The sequence below is a fragment of the Oncorhynchus clarkii genome, chromosome 24, assembly GCF_045791955.1.
Source record: "Oncorhynchus clarkii lewisi isolate Uvic-CL-2024 chromosome 24, UVic_Ocla_1.0, whole genome shotgun sequence".
NCBI lineage: Eukaryota > Metazoa > Chordata > Actinopteri > Salmoniformes > Salmonidae > Oncorhynchus > Oncorhynchus clarkii.
In genome coordinates this window covers 2,572,194-2,590,416 of record NC_092170.1, presented here as the reverse complement: position 1 = coordinate 2,590,416, position 18,223 = coordinate 2,572,194, and the positions used below count along the sequence as shown (strand labels likewise).

At 41.3% G+C, this 18,223-nt stretch overlaps 2 protein-coding genes across 2 annotated transcripts in view; both read left to right on the top strand.

Moving 5' to 3' along the window:
* The first annotated feature begins 2,858 nt into the window (after nt 1-2,858).
* LOC139382477 (layilin-like) lies at nt 2,859-9,784 on the top strand. The gene is made up of 7 exons (XM_071126553.1): nt 2,859-3,220; nt 4,080-4,377; nt 5,247-5,404; nt 5,960-6,004; nt 6,899-6,985; nt 7,272-7,386; nt 8,209-9,784. The coding sequence occupies exons 1-7, from the start codon at nt 3,145-3,147 to the stop codon at nt 8,537-8,539; spliced, it is 1,110 nt and encodes a 369-aa protein (XP_070982654.1). The 5' UTR covers nt 2,859-3,144; the 3' UTR covers nt 8,540-9,784.
* A 630-nt stretch (nt 9,785-10,414) lies between these two features.
* LOC139382263 (serine/threonine-protein kinase SIK2-like) overlaps nt 10,415-18,223 on the top strand; it is a 58,072-nt gene continuing 50,263 nt past the window's right edge. Inside the window, exons 1-2 of the mRNA XM_071126128.1 lie at nt 10,415-10,874; nt 16,434-16,550. Coding sequence (XP_070982229.1) covers nt 10,737-10,874; nt 16,434-16,550 — 255 coding nt within the window. The 5' untranslated portion in view covers nt 10,415-10,736. The remainder of the gene's footprint in view (nt 10,875-16,433; nt 16,551-18,223) is intronic.

Genomic DNA, 18,223 nt, shown 5'->3' with positions numbered 1-18,223 from the left:
GTGGCTGATTTACTTGTGGCTGACTACTACTGTGTGTGCTGGGCCAAATAGGCTAGTCTTTTCTGTTTTCATGCTGTCTGCTTCCTGGAACAATCTTGTATCCATTTTTTTTGCTAATTTATATGTAGATGAAAATATATAGATATTTTTGGGGAGTCTAGGTCATTCAAAAATCTTACATGGAAATATATCTGAACATCAATTGTATTTATTTTTTTAATGAAAAATAAATAGGTTTTTCCAGGACACCGACAATGCTGTTTATGGTAATGAGAAAGCAAGTTCTACCTCTTCGTTCATAGAAGATTGTTGTCGTCCTTTCCTGATTCTGCTTGGGCATGATCGCTCTTTGACAATATTGCATAAAATTAAGTTCCGACTACTTTATGTGTAACTAATATTATTAGTTGAGAGATGAGGGTTCTATTTGCTGCATGTCATGTGTATAATACTGTTATTGATTACTCTGTTTTAAGCCTTTTTAAGCCTCTACATTTTTCTTCATATTCTTCATAATTCATTATTCATAATTTCGTCAAATAATTTCTACAATCCTTTTCACCATAAAACATGTGAAATATACTTATTTACATTTTTCTAGAGAGTAGGGAAAATGAGTGGAAGTGCCTGAAAAACAAACGAGAAGGAACTGGGACAGGAAATATAGTGTTGAAATAACAGCTGTTCCCTTTCCTCCTTTCTGGCTTCCTGTTAGGGGCCAATGCTTTGCACACTCCTCTGAGCCCATGAACTCACCGTGATCAACTCTCCTCAATAGCAATTAAATCTGAGCCTTTTTGAGCCTACTCTAAAACACTTTATGAACGCAGGCCCTGGACTTTTCCGTTTCTGATAGTGGAAGTCAAAACACTAACTGAAAACGGTTCACTATAGGGGTAATTTGGGTTTCCAGTTTTAACATACCTGGCAACCCATTGCTGTTTGTTGCCAAGTTAGGTCACCCCTTCCCATGTAGCTTAGGCCACAGCATACAACCAAATGTGTTATTATGGTAGAGTCTGAGGTGACTGATGTTGGCTCTCTGATGTTGGCTCTCTGAGCATCAGCACTCAATTATATCTCAGATCTGCTCTGGCATAAAACAGGCTTTTTTACTGACTGACCATGTGTAAATTATGTGGATACAGATTTCAGGGCCGTTGTTATCTGGTTATATTTGTCATCACATAGTAACCTCACAACAACAACAAAAAATGCTCACCACCTTTTTGCATTGTCTGGAGTTTGCTGCCTAGAACACTTGAACATTTCCCAAAGTCTCGCCAAAGTTTTCCATGGCTCTGCAACCACTAGAGCAAACGGTAAAGTGAGCAAAAAATATATAGTAGCTACAGTACAATGGATCTTTGCAGAGCAGTCCACAAAGAAAAGTGACTGCAAAGTCCTTGCTAAATACGCACCCGCCACCCGGCTCTAGAATTTCATAATTTCCTCATGTGGATGAACACAATCCTGAGATTACAGTTTTTAACAATCACTTTGGCACTAATTTCAGAACCTTGTGGTCATTTTTCAAAAATCTAGACACAAAACTCAAAACGGTCATCACTTGTAACACAGGCTGTCCAATGCTCAAAACATTGCATTGTGCATTCATATCGTTAAAGAAACTTTGCACTTGCAGAATCATTGGTTCAAATAACTTATTTATCATGGAACATTCATTTAGATCACCCACACACAAGATACCGATAGTTTCACTGTGTAGTTGTTCGTACAATCATTAAATATTGTAGTACAAAATATGTGATACATGTTTCATTATGCTGCTACACGTAAATACATCACTGTAAAAGGACTATCTAGTATCCAGTACTAGATAGGTGTACGTAATAAAGTGGCTGGTGAGGGTACAGTAATGTCAAATCTGAAAACATGGTCTGGAAAAGTGGTACATGGGACCATAGAAACAGTGTTTGATAAAGAATGATGATGAAATATTACATCCATAGATAATGTAGTCCAATTGGTTCATGTTCCACGGTAATTGGTGTCAATGGATCTCGTTATCCTGAAACTTTCATGATCTAAACATGGAATATTGTTTGTCAGTTTCCATGAAACTATGCATTAAGAGTAATGCAACAGTTACTTATCATTTTGATCAGTTGTATCAATTGATAGTTAGATCATTGTAATGAAATGAATAGACAGTCATCTCAGATGTAATGTGTGAATTGTATTTTGAAATGGTAATACTTTGATGTTAAGTTGTGACATTTTGAACAGGTGATTTTAGTTCAATGAACAAATTATCTTAACTTTATGTGTATTGTATCCAAGCAATTGGAAAAAGTGTTAGAGTTTTGAAAAATGTGCATTTTGATCATTGGTTGTGAGTTTTGTGTCGAGAGTTTTGAAAAATGACATCAAGGTTCTGATATTAGTGCCAAAGTGATTGTAAAAAACTGTAATGCTTCACATTTTTTAATGACACATTTTTCTATCAACTATTTCTTATTTCCCACCCCGGTTGTCAGATCTTTCCTCTAGCACACAGTAGATCTAGGCTATAATAACAGGAACATTTGCATATGAATGATTGATATTCAATTTAAGTTGTGTGTGTGTGTGTGTGTGTGTGTGTGTGTGTGTGTGTGTGTGTGTGTGTGTGTGTGTGTGTGTGTGTGTGTGTGTGTGTGTGTGTTTGCATATGTGTGTTTGCGTGTGCACGTGCGTGGGCGCGTGTGTATGAATGTGAAATTGAAAATGTTTACTATACACTTGTTCAAACCTATGTATGTTTCTCTCACTCAGTATAACATACCATACAAAGACATCCATTCATTCTAGTCTCTCTCCCATTCGTATCAAATATATGTGACTTTGATTATTGTGTGGGTACAGCATGGAGTAGCTTAATGTTATTTATTATGCCTTTATATGAGCTCAAAAAAACATAGCAAGATATGAGAAGCATTGCTCCTTTAAACTTTTATCTTGGATGGACTTACACAAAATCAAAGGCCATCCGCCGTAAGAGGGGTTTAAAAACCGGATCCTACAAAAACTCTTCGACCTAATTCTGATGTGACCATATCCGATTGTTTCCCTCTCTCGGGCTTTGACGAGCAGCCACGGATTTGCTCGAATTCACGCGAACGCTTTAGTGAAGATGAAGAAATGGATTTTATTAAACTGCTCGGGATTGTTTTCGCTGTTTTCTGCCAACCAGGATTCACCCAATTTGAACTCAATGGTGAGTGTTTACAGGGAAAAAAATGTCAAACTTGTCAAAGCCCGTTGTCAAAAAAGTAACGGTATGATTAACCAAAGTTATTTAATGCATGAAAATATTGCGCCCTGTTGATTGTGCGGGAAAAACATGTTTCTTTAGTGCCTAACGAAAGAAAGATTTTGGACGACTAAAATGTTTAAATAGAAACTTCGCTCAAAGTCGGGTGCTTTAGTAGGCTACATGGAAAAACAGTAACTGCGAAATTTCACTTCAATAGGCCTTTACATTACCCAGGGCAGGCTTTTTGTTTTGGTTTGTGTGTCGGAAAAAATATGATTCGTTTTGAGATGGGGTATTGTGCTCCCAAGTAGGCTACAGATTTACAAGACCAATGTGGTATTCAATGGCCTAAAGGAGGTGCAAAAATCAACGCGCAAAATCAAGGTGGGCCATATTACTTGAAAGCTTAATCACTGTGGTTCGCAACATTATTAATAAAGGCCCTAATAATAAAGAAAATAAGAGAGTAATAATCAATAAATAATAACATGCAGCCTATTCATAGTGTTACATGCCAGCGCTTATGAAAAACAGTAAAGCATTTCTTAAGCTTATGGCAATAGGCCAACATATAATCAAGAGATCTTGCACATAGGCCTATTATCATGTAATTCATGTAGGCTAATATGTGTGCCATATGTCCTCACATCTTGCATAACAACTTGCAATATTATTCCAATTAATATATATTAATTCATTACCATTCTGATTTGCCAATCTTGATTAGCCATGCTTAGATTTGCAATTTTGCAATTGAATTAGCAATTTGATTTGCATTCTTGATTTGCAATTTCTTATTTTCCAATGCGATGCACTGTAGGCCAGAGGATCTGTCGACGTGGCACAGAGCGACCCTGCTACAGGATCAACTACTTCCAGGACCCACGGCGGAGGGTGACCTTCAATGATGCCAGCCAGGCCTGCAGAACGGATGGGGGGGAGATCCTCAGTATCGAGACTGACAATGAGCAGCACCTGGTAGAGAGGTTCATCCAGCAGTTGCAGGCCACTGATGGGGACTTCTGGATCGGGCTGCACAGAAGCCCACGCCACCGGGTGACTACCATAGGCTGCCCTTCGCAGTACTCCTGGCTGGATGGCAGCAAGGCCAGATTCAGGTGTCCTTGTGTTTTACTTTGGTTTCAAGTCTAGGAGATCCCTGTAGCAAAAAGTCTAGGATATCCCTGCAGCTGTTGCCATGCACACCACAGGAAAATACAGGGCCATAGCGATACCTCACATGACTCACAATAGTCTGAGAGTCATCAAAGAGCATTGTGGATTAACATATGTTGGTGTCTTCATGCTTTGAGGGTCATTGCTATTTTATCTGTAAAATGTTAATAACCATGAATGTTGTGGTATCGGCAGTGTTGAAGGAGCTATTCTGAAAATATAGTTTACCAAGGTACTAATTACTTCACACTGGCAGAAATTAAGCTACACTAAAGCTATCCTTAAAAAAACATAGTTTACTTTGAAAAAGTAGTTCACTACATCCAAACTACTTCGTGAAAAATGATCATATGTAAATCCGAAGTGTCACAAGATGTCAAATTGCAATAACAGATCACTGTAGTCAGATTTGAACAGAATGTGTAATTTCTCCTGTTAATCACAAATTAAATCTTTCAAGTGAGAATTAGGCAGGCCTGAGGCCAAAAAAGAAAGGAAATGATTGCCGATTTCACCCATATATTATTTTATTTAGCAAAAAATAATAGTCTATTGTTCCAGTAGTTAGCTACACCACTACATGGCAAAAAAAAGTAATTAACTACTGAAAACTCTACTTTGATTTGAATTTAGTTCAAATGCCACCATACTACTGCAAAATGTAGTTAAATTACTAGCAGAACTACATGTAGTTCACTACTCCCCAAAACCGGGTATCAGTAGGATGAGCGTCCATTTTTAGAAGCATGATGGTGACTATCAGAGAATTTCTGATAGAGTTGTTGACCTATGGAAAACACGCTTGTTGCAGAAACTGGCATTGGGACGAGCCATCGTGTGGAAAAGAGATGTGTGTGGTGCTGTACCACCAGCCCTCTGCCCCCCCTGACGAAGGCGGGCACTTCATGTTCCAGTGGAACGATGAAAACTGCAACACCAAGAACAATTTCGTCTGCAAGTACTCTGAAGGTGAACTGTACCCTGGACACGTTCTGAGTAGGCAAACGCTGTGGAACATTGCAGATAGAAATGTCATGAATAGAGCTGACATGATTCATTATTCTACATGTCAGAAAGTTATGTTTGTTCTACATCATGTTTTTCTATCTGAACATTCCACAACATTGTGCCCTTCTGAACATGGCCCCGGTGTCCTTGATTGTGTCCATATTTAGACATGAACAGATTAAACCAGGGTTGTATTCAATAGACAGAAAACGGAAGGAAATGTACCGAAAAAGGGAGGGACTACCTGAATTTGTCCAATAATAATCTCTTGTTTCCATTGACAAAATGTTTTGTTACGGTTTGCAACAGTGTGCACTAATGAATATGACCCATGTTACATTACATTTATCCAATCTCAATCCTGTAGTTTATCTCTGCTGAAGGAGATCATATTGTATGGTATGATTTTGATTGAATACCAGCTTATCAACAAGGAACCAGAGAAAAAGATAATTCAGAATCAATATAGTCCATATTAATTTGCAGCTGATGATTGTCTCTTTCTTTCTCTTACAGAAAAGTTGCCTGTGTTTACTGTGGCGTGGAATTCAATATACACAGGTAAACCCACTCCTGCAGCAAACAAAACATTATGACTCTGATATTTTAGAGTCCACTGGACCACAAAACAGATGGTTGGTGCATATGTTACAGTAAATGTGTCAAAAAAAATGTGTCACATTTTTTTTCACACATTTAGCCTACCAGTGTGACGGTCTGATTTGACACATTTACGGTAACACATAGACCAGTGATTGAGTCCATTCAATGTCCATCAATTTAGTGAATTACCTTCTTTAATGTTCAGCAATTAGGCCTGGCTGTGTCCTACAGTATGTGATGATTTCACTAAGTTACGCTTACATAAAAGTGCTATTTATAAACATTGTTTTGACATTTTTAACAGAAACATTTAGATTTTGTTAAGGTCAAATATGTGAATCCTTGGGATGAGTCATTTGTTGATACTGAGATCAACAGCTCGAACATGATTATGACATCAGCAGTCTCAATCACCGAAGTGTCTATGTATAGGATGACATCTAGTGGTCAAGATTTATGAATCACAATATAATAGAATAGAAGAGGGTAAAATAGAAAGACTTTATCAGAGTCCCGTTCAATTCATCCTCTTCCCAGATAATAGAGGCAATGCATTAGGCTACAGTACAGTACTATAGCCTACAGTAGGCTATAGTACAATTATAGATGACCAGTGATGCTGCTTGAAACCGTAGGAGTTTATTTCTAGTATGCTGCTAATTTGCATATTAGTCATACTATACTAGTCTACCCATTTCTGCATCACACATGCTCATTCTTTCATCTCAGATGAAGACAAAAGTTGCTTATTTTTAGTCTACATATTTATTTGGGCTATATGACGTTTTTGGATATCATACGAACTTACAGTGTCTGTCTATTTACACGTTTTGTTCATGATCTGTTTTCCAGTTGCCCCAATTAAATCTCTAATGCCAAACCTCCCGTCAGCTACAGTGAGTGATGAGAAAACAAAAATAGGAATGTCTGAATCATCAGGTAAAAAATCTGCACTCTTCAGGTCTATCGAGTTTGATCCTTGTACATTGTGTCCCAAATGCAATAAGTAATCTCCTCATTTATTTTCCAACGTTTTTTCCAAAAGTGTTCATAGTTGAGGTGCCAACTTACTGCCATTAGCCTGGTCCCAGATCTGTTTGTGCTATCATGTCAGCTCCTTGTCATTGGCAATGAGTGACAAGGAGTTGGCATGATAGCACAAACAGATCTGGGACCAGGCTAGAATACCATTATCTTACCTCTGGTGTTCTTTTTCTCCCTGCAGTAACTCTTTCGGATAATGCCTTATATGTCTCCTACATTCTATTTGCCACTATCCCCGTTCTACTGCTGCTGCTTGTGGCTACAGGAGTCTTCTGCTATAAACGGGCAGCCAAAAGGTAATACTTGTTTGCTTCATTAAATAATAACATGCAATAATACATTTTGTACGATAGGCACCTTTCAAGGGCACCTAACATTATTTTAATGTGTGTAAAACATCTCTAATTTCAAAAAATGACATAAGAGTGGCAAAACGGCCTCCCGGGTGGCGCAGTGGTTAAGGGCGCTGTACTGCAGCGCCAGCTGTGCCATCAGAGTCCCTGGGTTCGCACCCAGGCTCTGTCGTAACCGGCCGCGACCGGGAGGTCCGTGGGGTGACGCACAATTGGCCTAGCGTCGTCCGGGTTAGGGAGGGCTTGGTCGGTAGGGATGTCCTTGTCTCATCGCGCACCAGTGACTCCTGTGGCGGGCCGGGCGCAGTGCGCGCTAACCAAGGTTGCCAGGTGCACGGTGTAGCCTCCGACACATTGGTGCGGCTGGCTTCCGGGTTGGATGCGCGCTGTGTTAAGAAGCAGTGCGGCTGGTTGGGTTGTGTATCGGAGGACGCATGACTTTCAACCTTGGTCTCTCCCGAGCCCGTACGGGAGTTGTAGCGATGAGACAAGATAGTAGCTACTACAACAATTGGATACCACGAAATTGGGGAGAAAAAGGGGTAAAAATAAAAAAAATTCAAAAAAAGAGTGGCAAAACAGAGGAAGCTCACAAGAGGGCTTGCGAAACATATTTAACGTCAGACATCACCGAGCATAAGATGGCTTTAAGATATGTTTTGTTTTGAGGTGGTTTTGAATGCTGTGTTTGAAGTAGGCAATGCTGGACGTGTGTGTGGCTCACTACATGCCTCTGTAAATGATAGTGTGACTGTCTTTACGCAGGAGAAAGTCTCAAACAGACAGCTACCCTAAGCAAGAGCAATGGGGTACAATGTCCACAGCGGCCTGCAACATCCAAGGACCCTATGCCTACCAGGACATCACTAAGCTTCAACCAGCCGATCTGGAGAGCATGGCACCTGAATCAATCAAGAAGATGTCCTTCTGTGACTCCTCTCTTCATACCCAGTGTGATGATTACGAGAATGTTTTAAACAAGGAGACAGTGACAGAGAGTGGCTTTGTGACTAATGGCATCTATGAGGCCTGCCAAGACCAGGGTCGGCACTATCTCAACGAGACTGGATGGGTGGAGAATGAGATCTATGAATAATGTTGCTGTCCTGCAGTGCCTCTCTCTTTACCACATGTCCATTGAGCCATCTGGGCATTTGACTGTTGGTGTCTCCATTCATCTTTCATATATCCTGCTGGTGGGTTGTATGGCATCATGTGACGCGAGACAGGACGGACAGATCCTGTGTGGTATTATAAAGTGTTTGCTTTAGGGTATGCCCATTAACCATACAAAGAAGACCCATTTGAGGCTTCCTGTGTGGAGGCTGATGTCAGTGAAAAGGACAATATCTTCGGAAACTCGGATGACAGAAGTCTGACCCCACGATACCGCTGAGCAATGGTCTGCGAGAGATGACCCTCCCAATGATGTTTACCAAAGCCTCCACTGTTATGACACCAGTTTGAGCTGGCTGGATACAGTCTTTAATGTGCCTTTTCATGGCTACACCAAAGTCCAGGTTGAATAACAGTGTGTAGCATTCGTTTATTTGCCTATTCCTGTGTCTTCATCTTATAAACTTGTATTTATCACAATGTTGTGAAGAAAATCAAGAAAATATATGTTTTGCGTACATTGTATATTCAAGTGGGGCTGACTAGAGTGTTGTGAAAAAGTAGTCTAACTAGCTAAAGCTGAGTGTTCTTGAAGGATGTCTGACAGGAAATTCCGAAAGCACATCTGGAACTCGCACATCCAGGAAATCTAGCAGTGACAGCAGAGGCTTTTGGCTTGCTGCTCTCAACAGTTTTCCATGTAGGCTGTCACGATAGGTTAATTAACAAAACATCCACTTGCTGGACATGTAGGCCTATCAAATATCACACACACTGCTCTGGCTACAAATAAAGCCTATGAATGACCAGCATAAGTGTTTTTATTTTGTTAGTTTTACTTGAATGTGACTTTGTTGTGTTTTTGTGTACAAGAAGACAGAAAAATAGACCATTTCTAAGTCATAAAACCTTTGGTAAAATAGAGCTTACTTCACTGTACTATTGCAAACTTATGACTTCCATATTGTTTGTTTAACCAGAAGGTGGTACTGTTTCATGTCATTTTTTAACTGTCTTTCCATTGGTCTCGAACTCCAGCACCTTAACTCAAATTCTATGTTGATCGTTAGATGTGCAACGGGTATGTTAAAAAAAGGATAATGATTTGCTCATATTCTGTTATATTATTTTATTAGTCTCAAACCAATTGATTCGGTATAATAACCTGTATCCAAAATGTACAAACCTGAATTGCAAAATACACACCATCCAGCATAATCCAAGTGAATGTTTGCCGTTTTATGCATAGCTGGGAAACCTGGCAAGCATCTTTGTTTAACCTTTATTTAACTAGGCAAGTCAGTTTAGAACAAATTCTTATTTACAATGACGGCCTACCCCGGCCAAACCCTAACCCGGACGCTGGACCAATTGTGCGCGGCCCTATGGGACTCCCAATCAATGGTTGTGATACAGCCTGGAATCGAACCAGTGTCTGTGGCGACGCCTCTGGTACTGAGATGTATTTGTGGTTGCATCACTTGCATGCATAATTTGCTTTGTGCATAAACATGCATATGTTTCATAGTAAGAGCCTAGCTGCACACACAACTTTACATAACAACTTGCATGCATAGAGTAATTTGCTAGTATAAATGTACATAAATAATGCCCACAGTCCAGTCCCTGCACTTTGACCATGAGTAACAAAATCTTTATGTGGGCACCTGCAGGCCAAACTTCAAAGTCAACTATCCACTCAGGGCGGCGAGCTAACAGATTTCAGAATAGCAATGTAACCGGTTGACGTTAGAGGTGGGTCCGGTTGCCTTGGAAACGAATTGGCACTGAAGCGTGGAACAGCTTCAGAGGCCCGCCCCCTGTACAAATACCCCCATAGTTCTGACGTCAATGTACGTCAACGAGAGAATATGATGCCTCCTGCAAGTCAACTCGTGTACTTTAGTTAATAGAGGTAGCTAGCTGAAATATTCTAGCCGTGTTGTGTTGGAGAACGTGGCGTGGCAGCCTGTGGCACTCGTACATGTCACCTGTCGTCTCGTTGGTCTGAAGGGTCGTTCACGTTCAAACTGGCAGGGCGACCGAGAATTGTACTTTTTTGTCTATTTTGAATAGACACATTTCAGCGGGCGGTTTGTTTTCCCTTCCTCGATATATTGTAGGCGAAAGTTGCGAGCCCTTACCTCCTCACCCCCCAAAACCACATTTAATACAGCATGGTCATGGCTGACAATCACCAAAAACCGATGTTCCGGGGTCCTGTCCGAGTGGGCTTCTACGATATCGAACGTACTCTGGGAAAGGGTAATTTCGCCGTTGTAAAGCTGGCTAGACATCGTATTACCAAGACCGAGGTGAGTACTGAGCAAACTAGCTAGCTGGCTAGCATGTTAGGTAACCGTGAACTACAGTAAGCCTACTGTAGCCTACTGTACTGTATTCTCTTGTAAAGGATACTAACCTTGCCTTTGAACTAACAAGCTAACGTTAGTTACTTACCCCCTGTTTTGCAGCGATAAATTAGCTTGCTATCTAAAGTTGTATTTGCACATTCTGTAGTTAACTCATTCTGTTCACATTTGACATTGACATGTTTCGACTATTTCACACCTAGGTAACGTTAACGTTAGCTTGCTTTGTTGCAAACACGGTAGTTTTTTTGCAAAGCTTTTGACCCACACATGAAGAAAGCAATAGAGTAGTACCAACTGTTATATAACTTGTTAATCAAAACTGTCCGACTATGGTTAACTAGTAGAATTGGGTGTCACCCAGTTTTAGATGTAGCTAACGTTAGCCTAACCGTGAAGCAGATTCATGAGACACATCATTATCCCATCTCTTTGCAACCTCAATGTTGTGCAATACACTGCCTTTATTTGACCATGGATCATTACATTGCTTCGTTACTCTAAGTAACAATTGTGTGACGTTTGGATAATGTGCTCAACAAGCCACCCCATAGACCAGGGTTTCTCAAACTCGGTCCTGGAGCCCACCTTGAGTGCGCGTTGGTTTTTGCCCTAGTACTAAAAAAATGGATTCAAATGACCAACTCATCATCGAGCTTTGATTATTGGAATTAGACTGGTGTAAACAACCACATAAATGTCTAGGGCATTCAGCATGGCATTAGTGCATTGCATTAGTTACATAACCCAATAATAATGTGATTTTGTTGCCTCTTCTTGGGACAATCACTGTGGAGCTGCTGTGTACATACTCCATTCACAGACGCTAATAGCCCTTGATCATGACTTTCAGTTCCATTACACATAAGAGTCATTGGACGAAGGCGTCTTCCTTACAGGGTGAGTTTTGTTGAGCCACGACGCTTGCTATTAACATGCATCGCTTGCGGTATGGTTTTGGAAACATAAGAATGTATCTTTCATATCAGCAAGAAATAATTTACAAGAAACAAAAGGTTAAACTACTACACACCTTTTTATAGGGTTAGGGTTCCCACACGGCTGTATTTCCATGTTACAGCGCTTGTTTACAGAAACAGATGGAAGACTGGATGGACTAGGGATAGGCTATACGGACACGCCTGGTGCCCAAATTGTAGATGTATGTTGCGCAGTTGTGTCAAGTGGAGATGAATGGATTCGGTTCAGTCAGTCACCCTGATGAGCCCTTCCCAGCTAGTTAGTTTATACTGGCTAGCTGGCAACAATAGCAGCATGGCACTAGTTAAAACTTGTAAAAGAAAGTGATTGTTTCGATGGGTGAAGGAAAAATAATTTGTAGCTAGGGCTGGCACAATTATTGTGTAACCGACAATAACAGTGAACATAATCGTCTTACTACTCTTTTCAGGAGAAGGAGTGATTCAACGTTATATTTAGTATATCTACACTGCTCAAAAAAATAAAGGGAACACTAAAATAACACATCCTACATCTGAATGAATGAAATATTCTTATTAAATACTTTTTTCTTTACATAGTTGAATGTGCTGACGACAAAATCACACACAAATTATCAATAGAAATCTAATTTATCAACCCATGGAGGTCTGGATTTGGAGTCACACTCAAAATTAAAGTGGAAAACCACACTACAGCCTGATCCAACTTTGATGTAATGTCCTTAAAACAAGTCAAAATGTGGCTCAGTAGTGTGTGTGGCCTCCACGTGCCTGTATGACCTCCCTACAACGCCTGGGCATGCTCCTGATGAGGTGGGGGATGGTCTCCTGAGGGATCTCCTCCCAGACCTGGACTAAAGCATCCGCCAACTCCTGGACAGTCTGTGGTGCAACGTGGCGTTGGTGGATGGAGCAAGACATGATGTCCCAGATGTGCTCAATTGGATTCAGGTCTGGGGAACGGGCGGGCCAGTCCATAGCATCAATGCCTTCCTCTTGCAGGAACTGCTGACACACTCGAGCCACATGTGGTCTAGCATTGTCTTGCATTAGGAGGAACCCATGGCCAACCGCACCAGCATATGGTCTCACAAGGGGTCTGAGGATCTCATCTCGGTACCTAATGGCAGTCAGGCTACCTCTGGCGAGCACATGGAGGGCTATGCGGCCCCCCAAAGAAATGCCACCCCACACCATGACTGACCCACCGCCAAACCGGTCATGCTGGAGGATGTTGCAGGCAGCAGAACTTTCTCCACGGCGTCTCCAGACTCTGTCACGTCTGTCACATGTGCTCAGTGTGAACCTGCTTTCATCTGTGAAGAGCACAGGGCGCCAGTGGCGAATTAGCCAATCTTGGTGTTCTCTGGCAAATGCCAAACGTCCTGCACGGTGTTGGGCTGTAAGCACAACCCCCACCTGTGGACGTCGGGCCCTCATACCACCCTCATGGAGTCTGTTTCTGACCGTTTGAGCAGACACATGCACATTTGTGGCCTGCTGGAGGTCATTTTGCAGGGCTCTGGCAGTGCTCCTCCTGCTTCTCCTTGCACAAAGGCGGAGGTAGCGGTCCTGCTGCTAGGTTGTTGCCCTCCTACGGCCTCCTCCACATCTCCTGATGTACTGGCCTGTCTCCTGGTAGCGCCTCTATGCTCTGGACACTACGCTGACAGACACAGCAAACCTTCTTGCCACAGCTCGCATTGATGTGCCATCCTGGATGAGCTGCACTACCTGAGCCACTTGTGTGGGTTGTAGACTCCGTCTCATGCTACCACGAATGAAAGCACAGCCAGCATTCAAAAGTGACCAAAACATCAGCCAGGAAGCATAGGAACTGAGAAGTGGTCTGTGGTCACCACCTGCAGAACCACTCCTTTATTGGGGGTGTCTTGCTAATTGCCTATAATTTCCACCTGTTGTCTATTCCATTTGCACAACAGCATGTGAAATTTATTGTCAATCAGTGTTGCTTCCTAAGTGGACAGTTTGATTTCACAGAAGTGTGATTGACTTGGAGTTACATTGTGTTGTTTAAGTGTTCCCTTTATTTTTTTGAGCAGTGTAGTTTACCCAATAACACTTACTCATTTTTACAAGAAGTGCATAAAGTTGTTAATCATTTTACGAGCAGAATGGCACGGTTGGGAGGAGAAGCATCATTTCGTAATGTTCCAATCGGTCAAAATCATTTGTTTTGGAAACAGCGGTGTCACCAAAGCTGTTATTTATTCATGATATATGTCATAGCAACTTTTCTAAGATGCATTCAAAGCTTAAACACATTTCTCTACTAACATGACAGATATGACAATAACCGTTGCCATTTGCATGACAATTGGGCCTAATCGTTATCCAAAATTTCATAATCGTCACAGCCCTACTTATAGTATTGGTTTCCATCTGGATGTCACCGGGATATGCCAATTGGCTAACGTATCGAGGTGCCTCCCATTGTTTTGCTTCCCCAGGCAGCTGTATCGCATATCGCTTGAGGTAGCTAACGTGACCAACTTGTTCCATCCCACTTGATTATATTTTGAGTAAGATAGCAGCCTACACTAGAAATAACTTGTAATATTGGTAGTCACCTTGATAGTCTACTGCTCAATGGGAGAGTTTGCCCTGCAAGCTGACTTTTTTTCGGACTTTTTCTGTTTTCTTTGAGGATGTGTATGGAGCTGAGTAGAGCTACATAAACATAAATCATAAGATCTTATAGTTTCGTTAAAATTGCATTTGAAGGACATGTTTGGATTGAATCACCTGACTGGCAACATCCTCAATGTCCGGAACACCATGAGCTTTCTATTCTACTGCGATTACACAGGGGGACTAGTAACCATTGTGACTGTGCTTGTTTTTAACACGGACACAGATGGGTCATCTTTCTTCATTAGCTTTGAGCTCACAGAGCTCTCGAAGGTGCAAAATTAAACAATTTCGGAACTGAACCTTGGAGTCCTGTCCTGTGCTATTCCTCTGAATATAGCATATGTATCTATTTAGCTAGTCAGTGGCAATGCTTCTCAGCTAAACAAGCGAGTCACATTGGTCAGTTCAAAGACCAACATAAGCCTGGCTACGTGTTGAAACAAGCGAGGAATAACATACAATGTGACACCCTCTTCCACAGATGAATACAAATTGATGACCATTACGGAATGTAACGTGAGTCATAAGCATGCAGAGACCAGTACAGTACTTAGAATGACCCTCACTGTATTTTATGTTGTGAGGCAGCTGAAGCCACTGAACATGGGTCTACTCTGCTGCTCTCCCTCTGACCATGTTGTCCAGACTCTCCATATCCAGGATGTGTCCCAAATGTCACCCTATTCCCTATGTAGTGCACTACTTTTGGCTAGGGCCCATAGTGTGATACTTTTGAGCAGCGCCCTACTTTGTAAATGGTGTGCCATTTGGGATGAAATCCTAGCCTATCCATGTTGCGTTAAAACAGTCAGTCAGTAGGACAACGATGGGAGAACTAGGGTGTATGAACAAAACGGAAGCCAACAGAAGCAAATGGCAAGGGACCTACATGAATTTGTCCATCATCAACTCTTGTTTTCATTGCAAAACATGTTCTGTTACAAAACGTTTTGCGACTGTTTGCTATGGTGCACAATAATCATTACACCACTATCCATCTCCTGTTGTTCCCTTTTTTCATTGGTCTCTTTCATTTATGATCTTGTGATCAGTCAGACCTCAGTTCACGAATGCCCCCAACCTTACTTGACCTCATTGGATATATTGGGCGTATGCATCAAATTGTGTGTGGATGGCTTGACAGAAATGTTTGCAGAAGGTAAATGTTGAACTTTTGTTGCACAAATATCCAGATGATGCTGCATATCATTTTGCGCTATGACGCGGTAGGTGTGATCGAGGCGTCAATGTATTCTGTTTATAACGAAGAACGAGAGGAGCGTTAGTGTAGTGCTATGTATCTAATCAAGCGTTGTGTTGGGTAAGATTAGAGTGGAATGATTAAAGGCCTCCCCTCGCTTTTGTTTACTCCCTGAGCTTGGCTCGCAGACATTTGGATCTCTTCAAGTCCTGGTGATGAAATGCTGTTTATGAGAGAGAGACTTGGGATATTGCATGTTATCATGACGTGGACACACTGTTAATCAACTCTCGCAAGGATGAAGAAATGGCCTGTTTTCCAGCAGCTTCTGCTAATGTTTGCCGCTCTTGCCTCTCACCCAGTGTGGGTGACGGAATATAAAAGCTGTTTAGGATTACCTCCAGCAAACAGTTTTTTGTACATAGGAGAGCATTTGAGATTTTTTTTGTTTTTGTCTGTGCTTGCCTTGCAAGAACTGAGAGTGCTGTGGAATTATATTATGGAGAGAGAGGCTTACTGCTTACCACTTTTTCCCCCTTTTGTCTTTAGAATTTTCTGCCTCAGTCTAAGCGACACTTAAAAATGTAGGCCTACAAAAAAGTGTTATTTTATTTTCCTACATACAAAGACCTCAAGGGAATCCTTTGAATGTTTTGTCCAGGGACTCATCACTGTGTTCCACAGGTTGCCATTAAAATAATAGACAAGAGCCAACTAGATGCTGTGAACCTGGAGAAGATCTACCGGGAGGTACAGATCATGAAAATGTTGGACCACCCGCACATCATCAAGTTGTACCAGGTAAATCGCTCCTCTTAAAAAAACAGTATACAACATTACATTCCCTTTTTATTTGGTCCTCTGGGTTTTTGTCAGTGGTGGAATTCTGTTCTCATACTTGAGTGAAAGTAAAGATACCTTAATAGAAAATGACTCAAGTAAAAGGGAAAGTCACCCTGTAAAGTACTACTTGAGTGAAATTCTAAATATACTTAAGTATCAAAAGTAAGTGTAGTTGCTAAAATATAGGTAAGTATTAAAAGTAGGAATAATAATTAACCAAACCGTAATTTTAATTTTTTTAAATTATTATTATTTTTTTTTTACAGATAGCCAGGGTCACACTCCAACACTCAGACAACATTTAAAAACAAAGCATTTGTGTTTAGTGAGGACGCCAGGTCAGAGGCAATATGGATGACCAGGGATGTTCTCTTGATAAGTGTGCGAATTGGACCATTTTCTCTCCTGCTAAGCATTAAAAATGTAACAAGTACTTTTGTCAAGGAAAATGTATGGAGTAAAAAGTACCTAATTTTCTTTAGGAATAGAGTGAAGTAAAACTTGTCTAGAAATAGTAAAGTACAGATACCCCAAAAAATGACTTAAAGTATTTTTTCTGAAGTACTTTACACCACTGTTTTTTGTATAAATTTGCACCGCCTACGGTCATTCAGGATATTTTCTAATAGGTGAGCAAACATCTCCAATCTACCTGGCCTTCACAGTCCTAGACCTTCATAGATATCAGAGCTGACGTCTGACGGAGTTAATGACTAAACAACCAACCCTCTGCATCTTCAAGCAACGTGTCAAGGTGCTTGACAGAATTTCACCCAAACTGCACTGTAGGTTTCAGCCTCTCGTGTTAATAGCAGAAGGGGAAAGAAATGTTCAGCTGCCAAGCTCTATCATCAGAGGAGGTCCTACTAGTCAACCTGAAAAGCCCACCCCAGACTTCACTTTATTACATAAGACTTTAGGTCACTTTGGTCATTGGCAATGTGAATAGCAGTTTGTTATTACACAACCAAATGGCTCGGGTCCAGACACTGATGTGTAATCATTGTGTATCATTATTTCCAACAGCTCTTCCATTCAAACGGCTTGGGTCAATTAGTAATTTCCTTTCAGGCCTCATGAACAGAGGGCAGCAGGCTCGGCATCGGCTCTCTTCTCGCTCTCTCATCCCCAAACAACCAACCCCCCCCCCCCCCCCGGGGTCTTTGCTTCACAGGATGCCCCCTCAGTGGACTCAGAGACCCAAGTTTTACACACACACACACACACACAGCTCTTGCTTCGGCCACTTCACTGTTTCAAATAAACTCCTCATCCCCAACTTCATCAATATATTGCCTATTTGTCCCCATCAAGCATTCACAACAACACAGAGAAGTTGTAGGCTATAATGTTGTCCTTTACATGGGACAACAATCCATGTCATTCCCCCATTTGTATCATTGACAGAGTACTCTGGCAGAATTTGGATGATTAGTGCCATGTGGTCGACATGTTATGGAAGGCACTGGGGAAAGTCACATTGGTTATCCCTACAGCGTCTTTGATAAAGTCATGGAGGCAGTGGCATATTGGTCAGAAAGGGTGCAGAGCAACGGGTTAGTGTGCCCAGATGGGAATTTACATGAAAGAACCACTTTGGGGGATGTGAATGTATCTGATTCATTAATGCA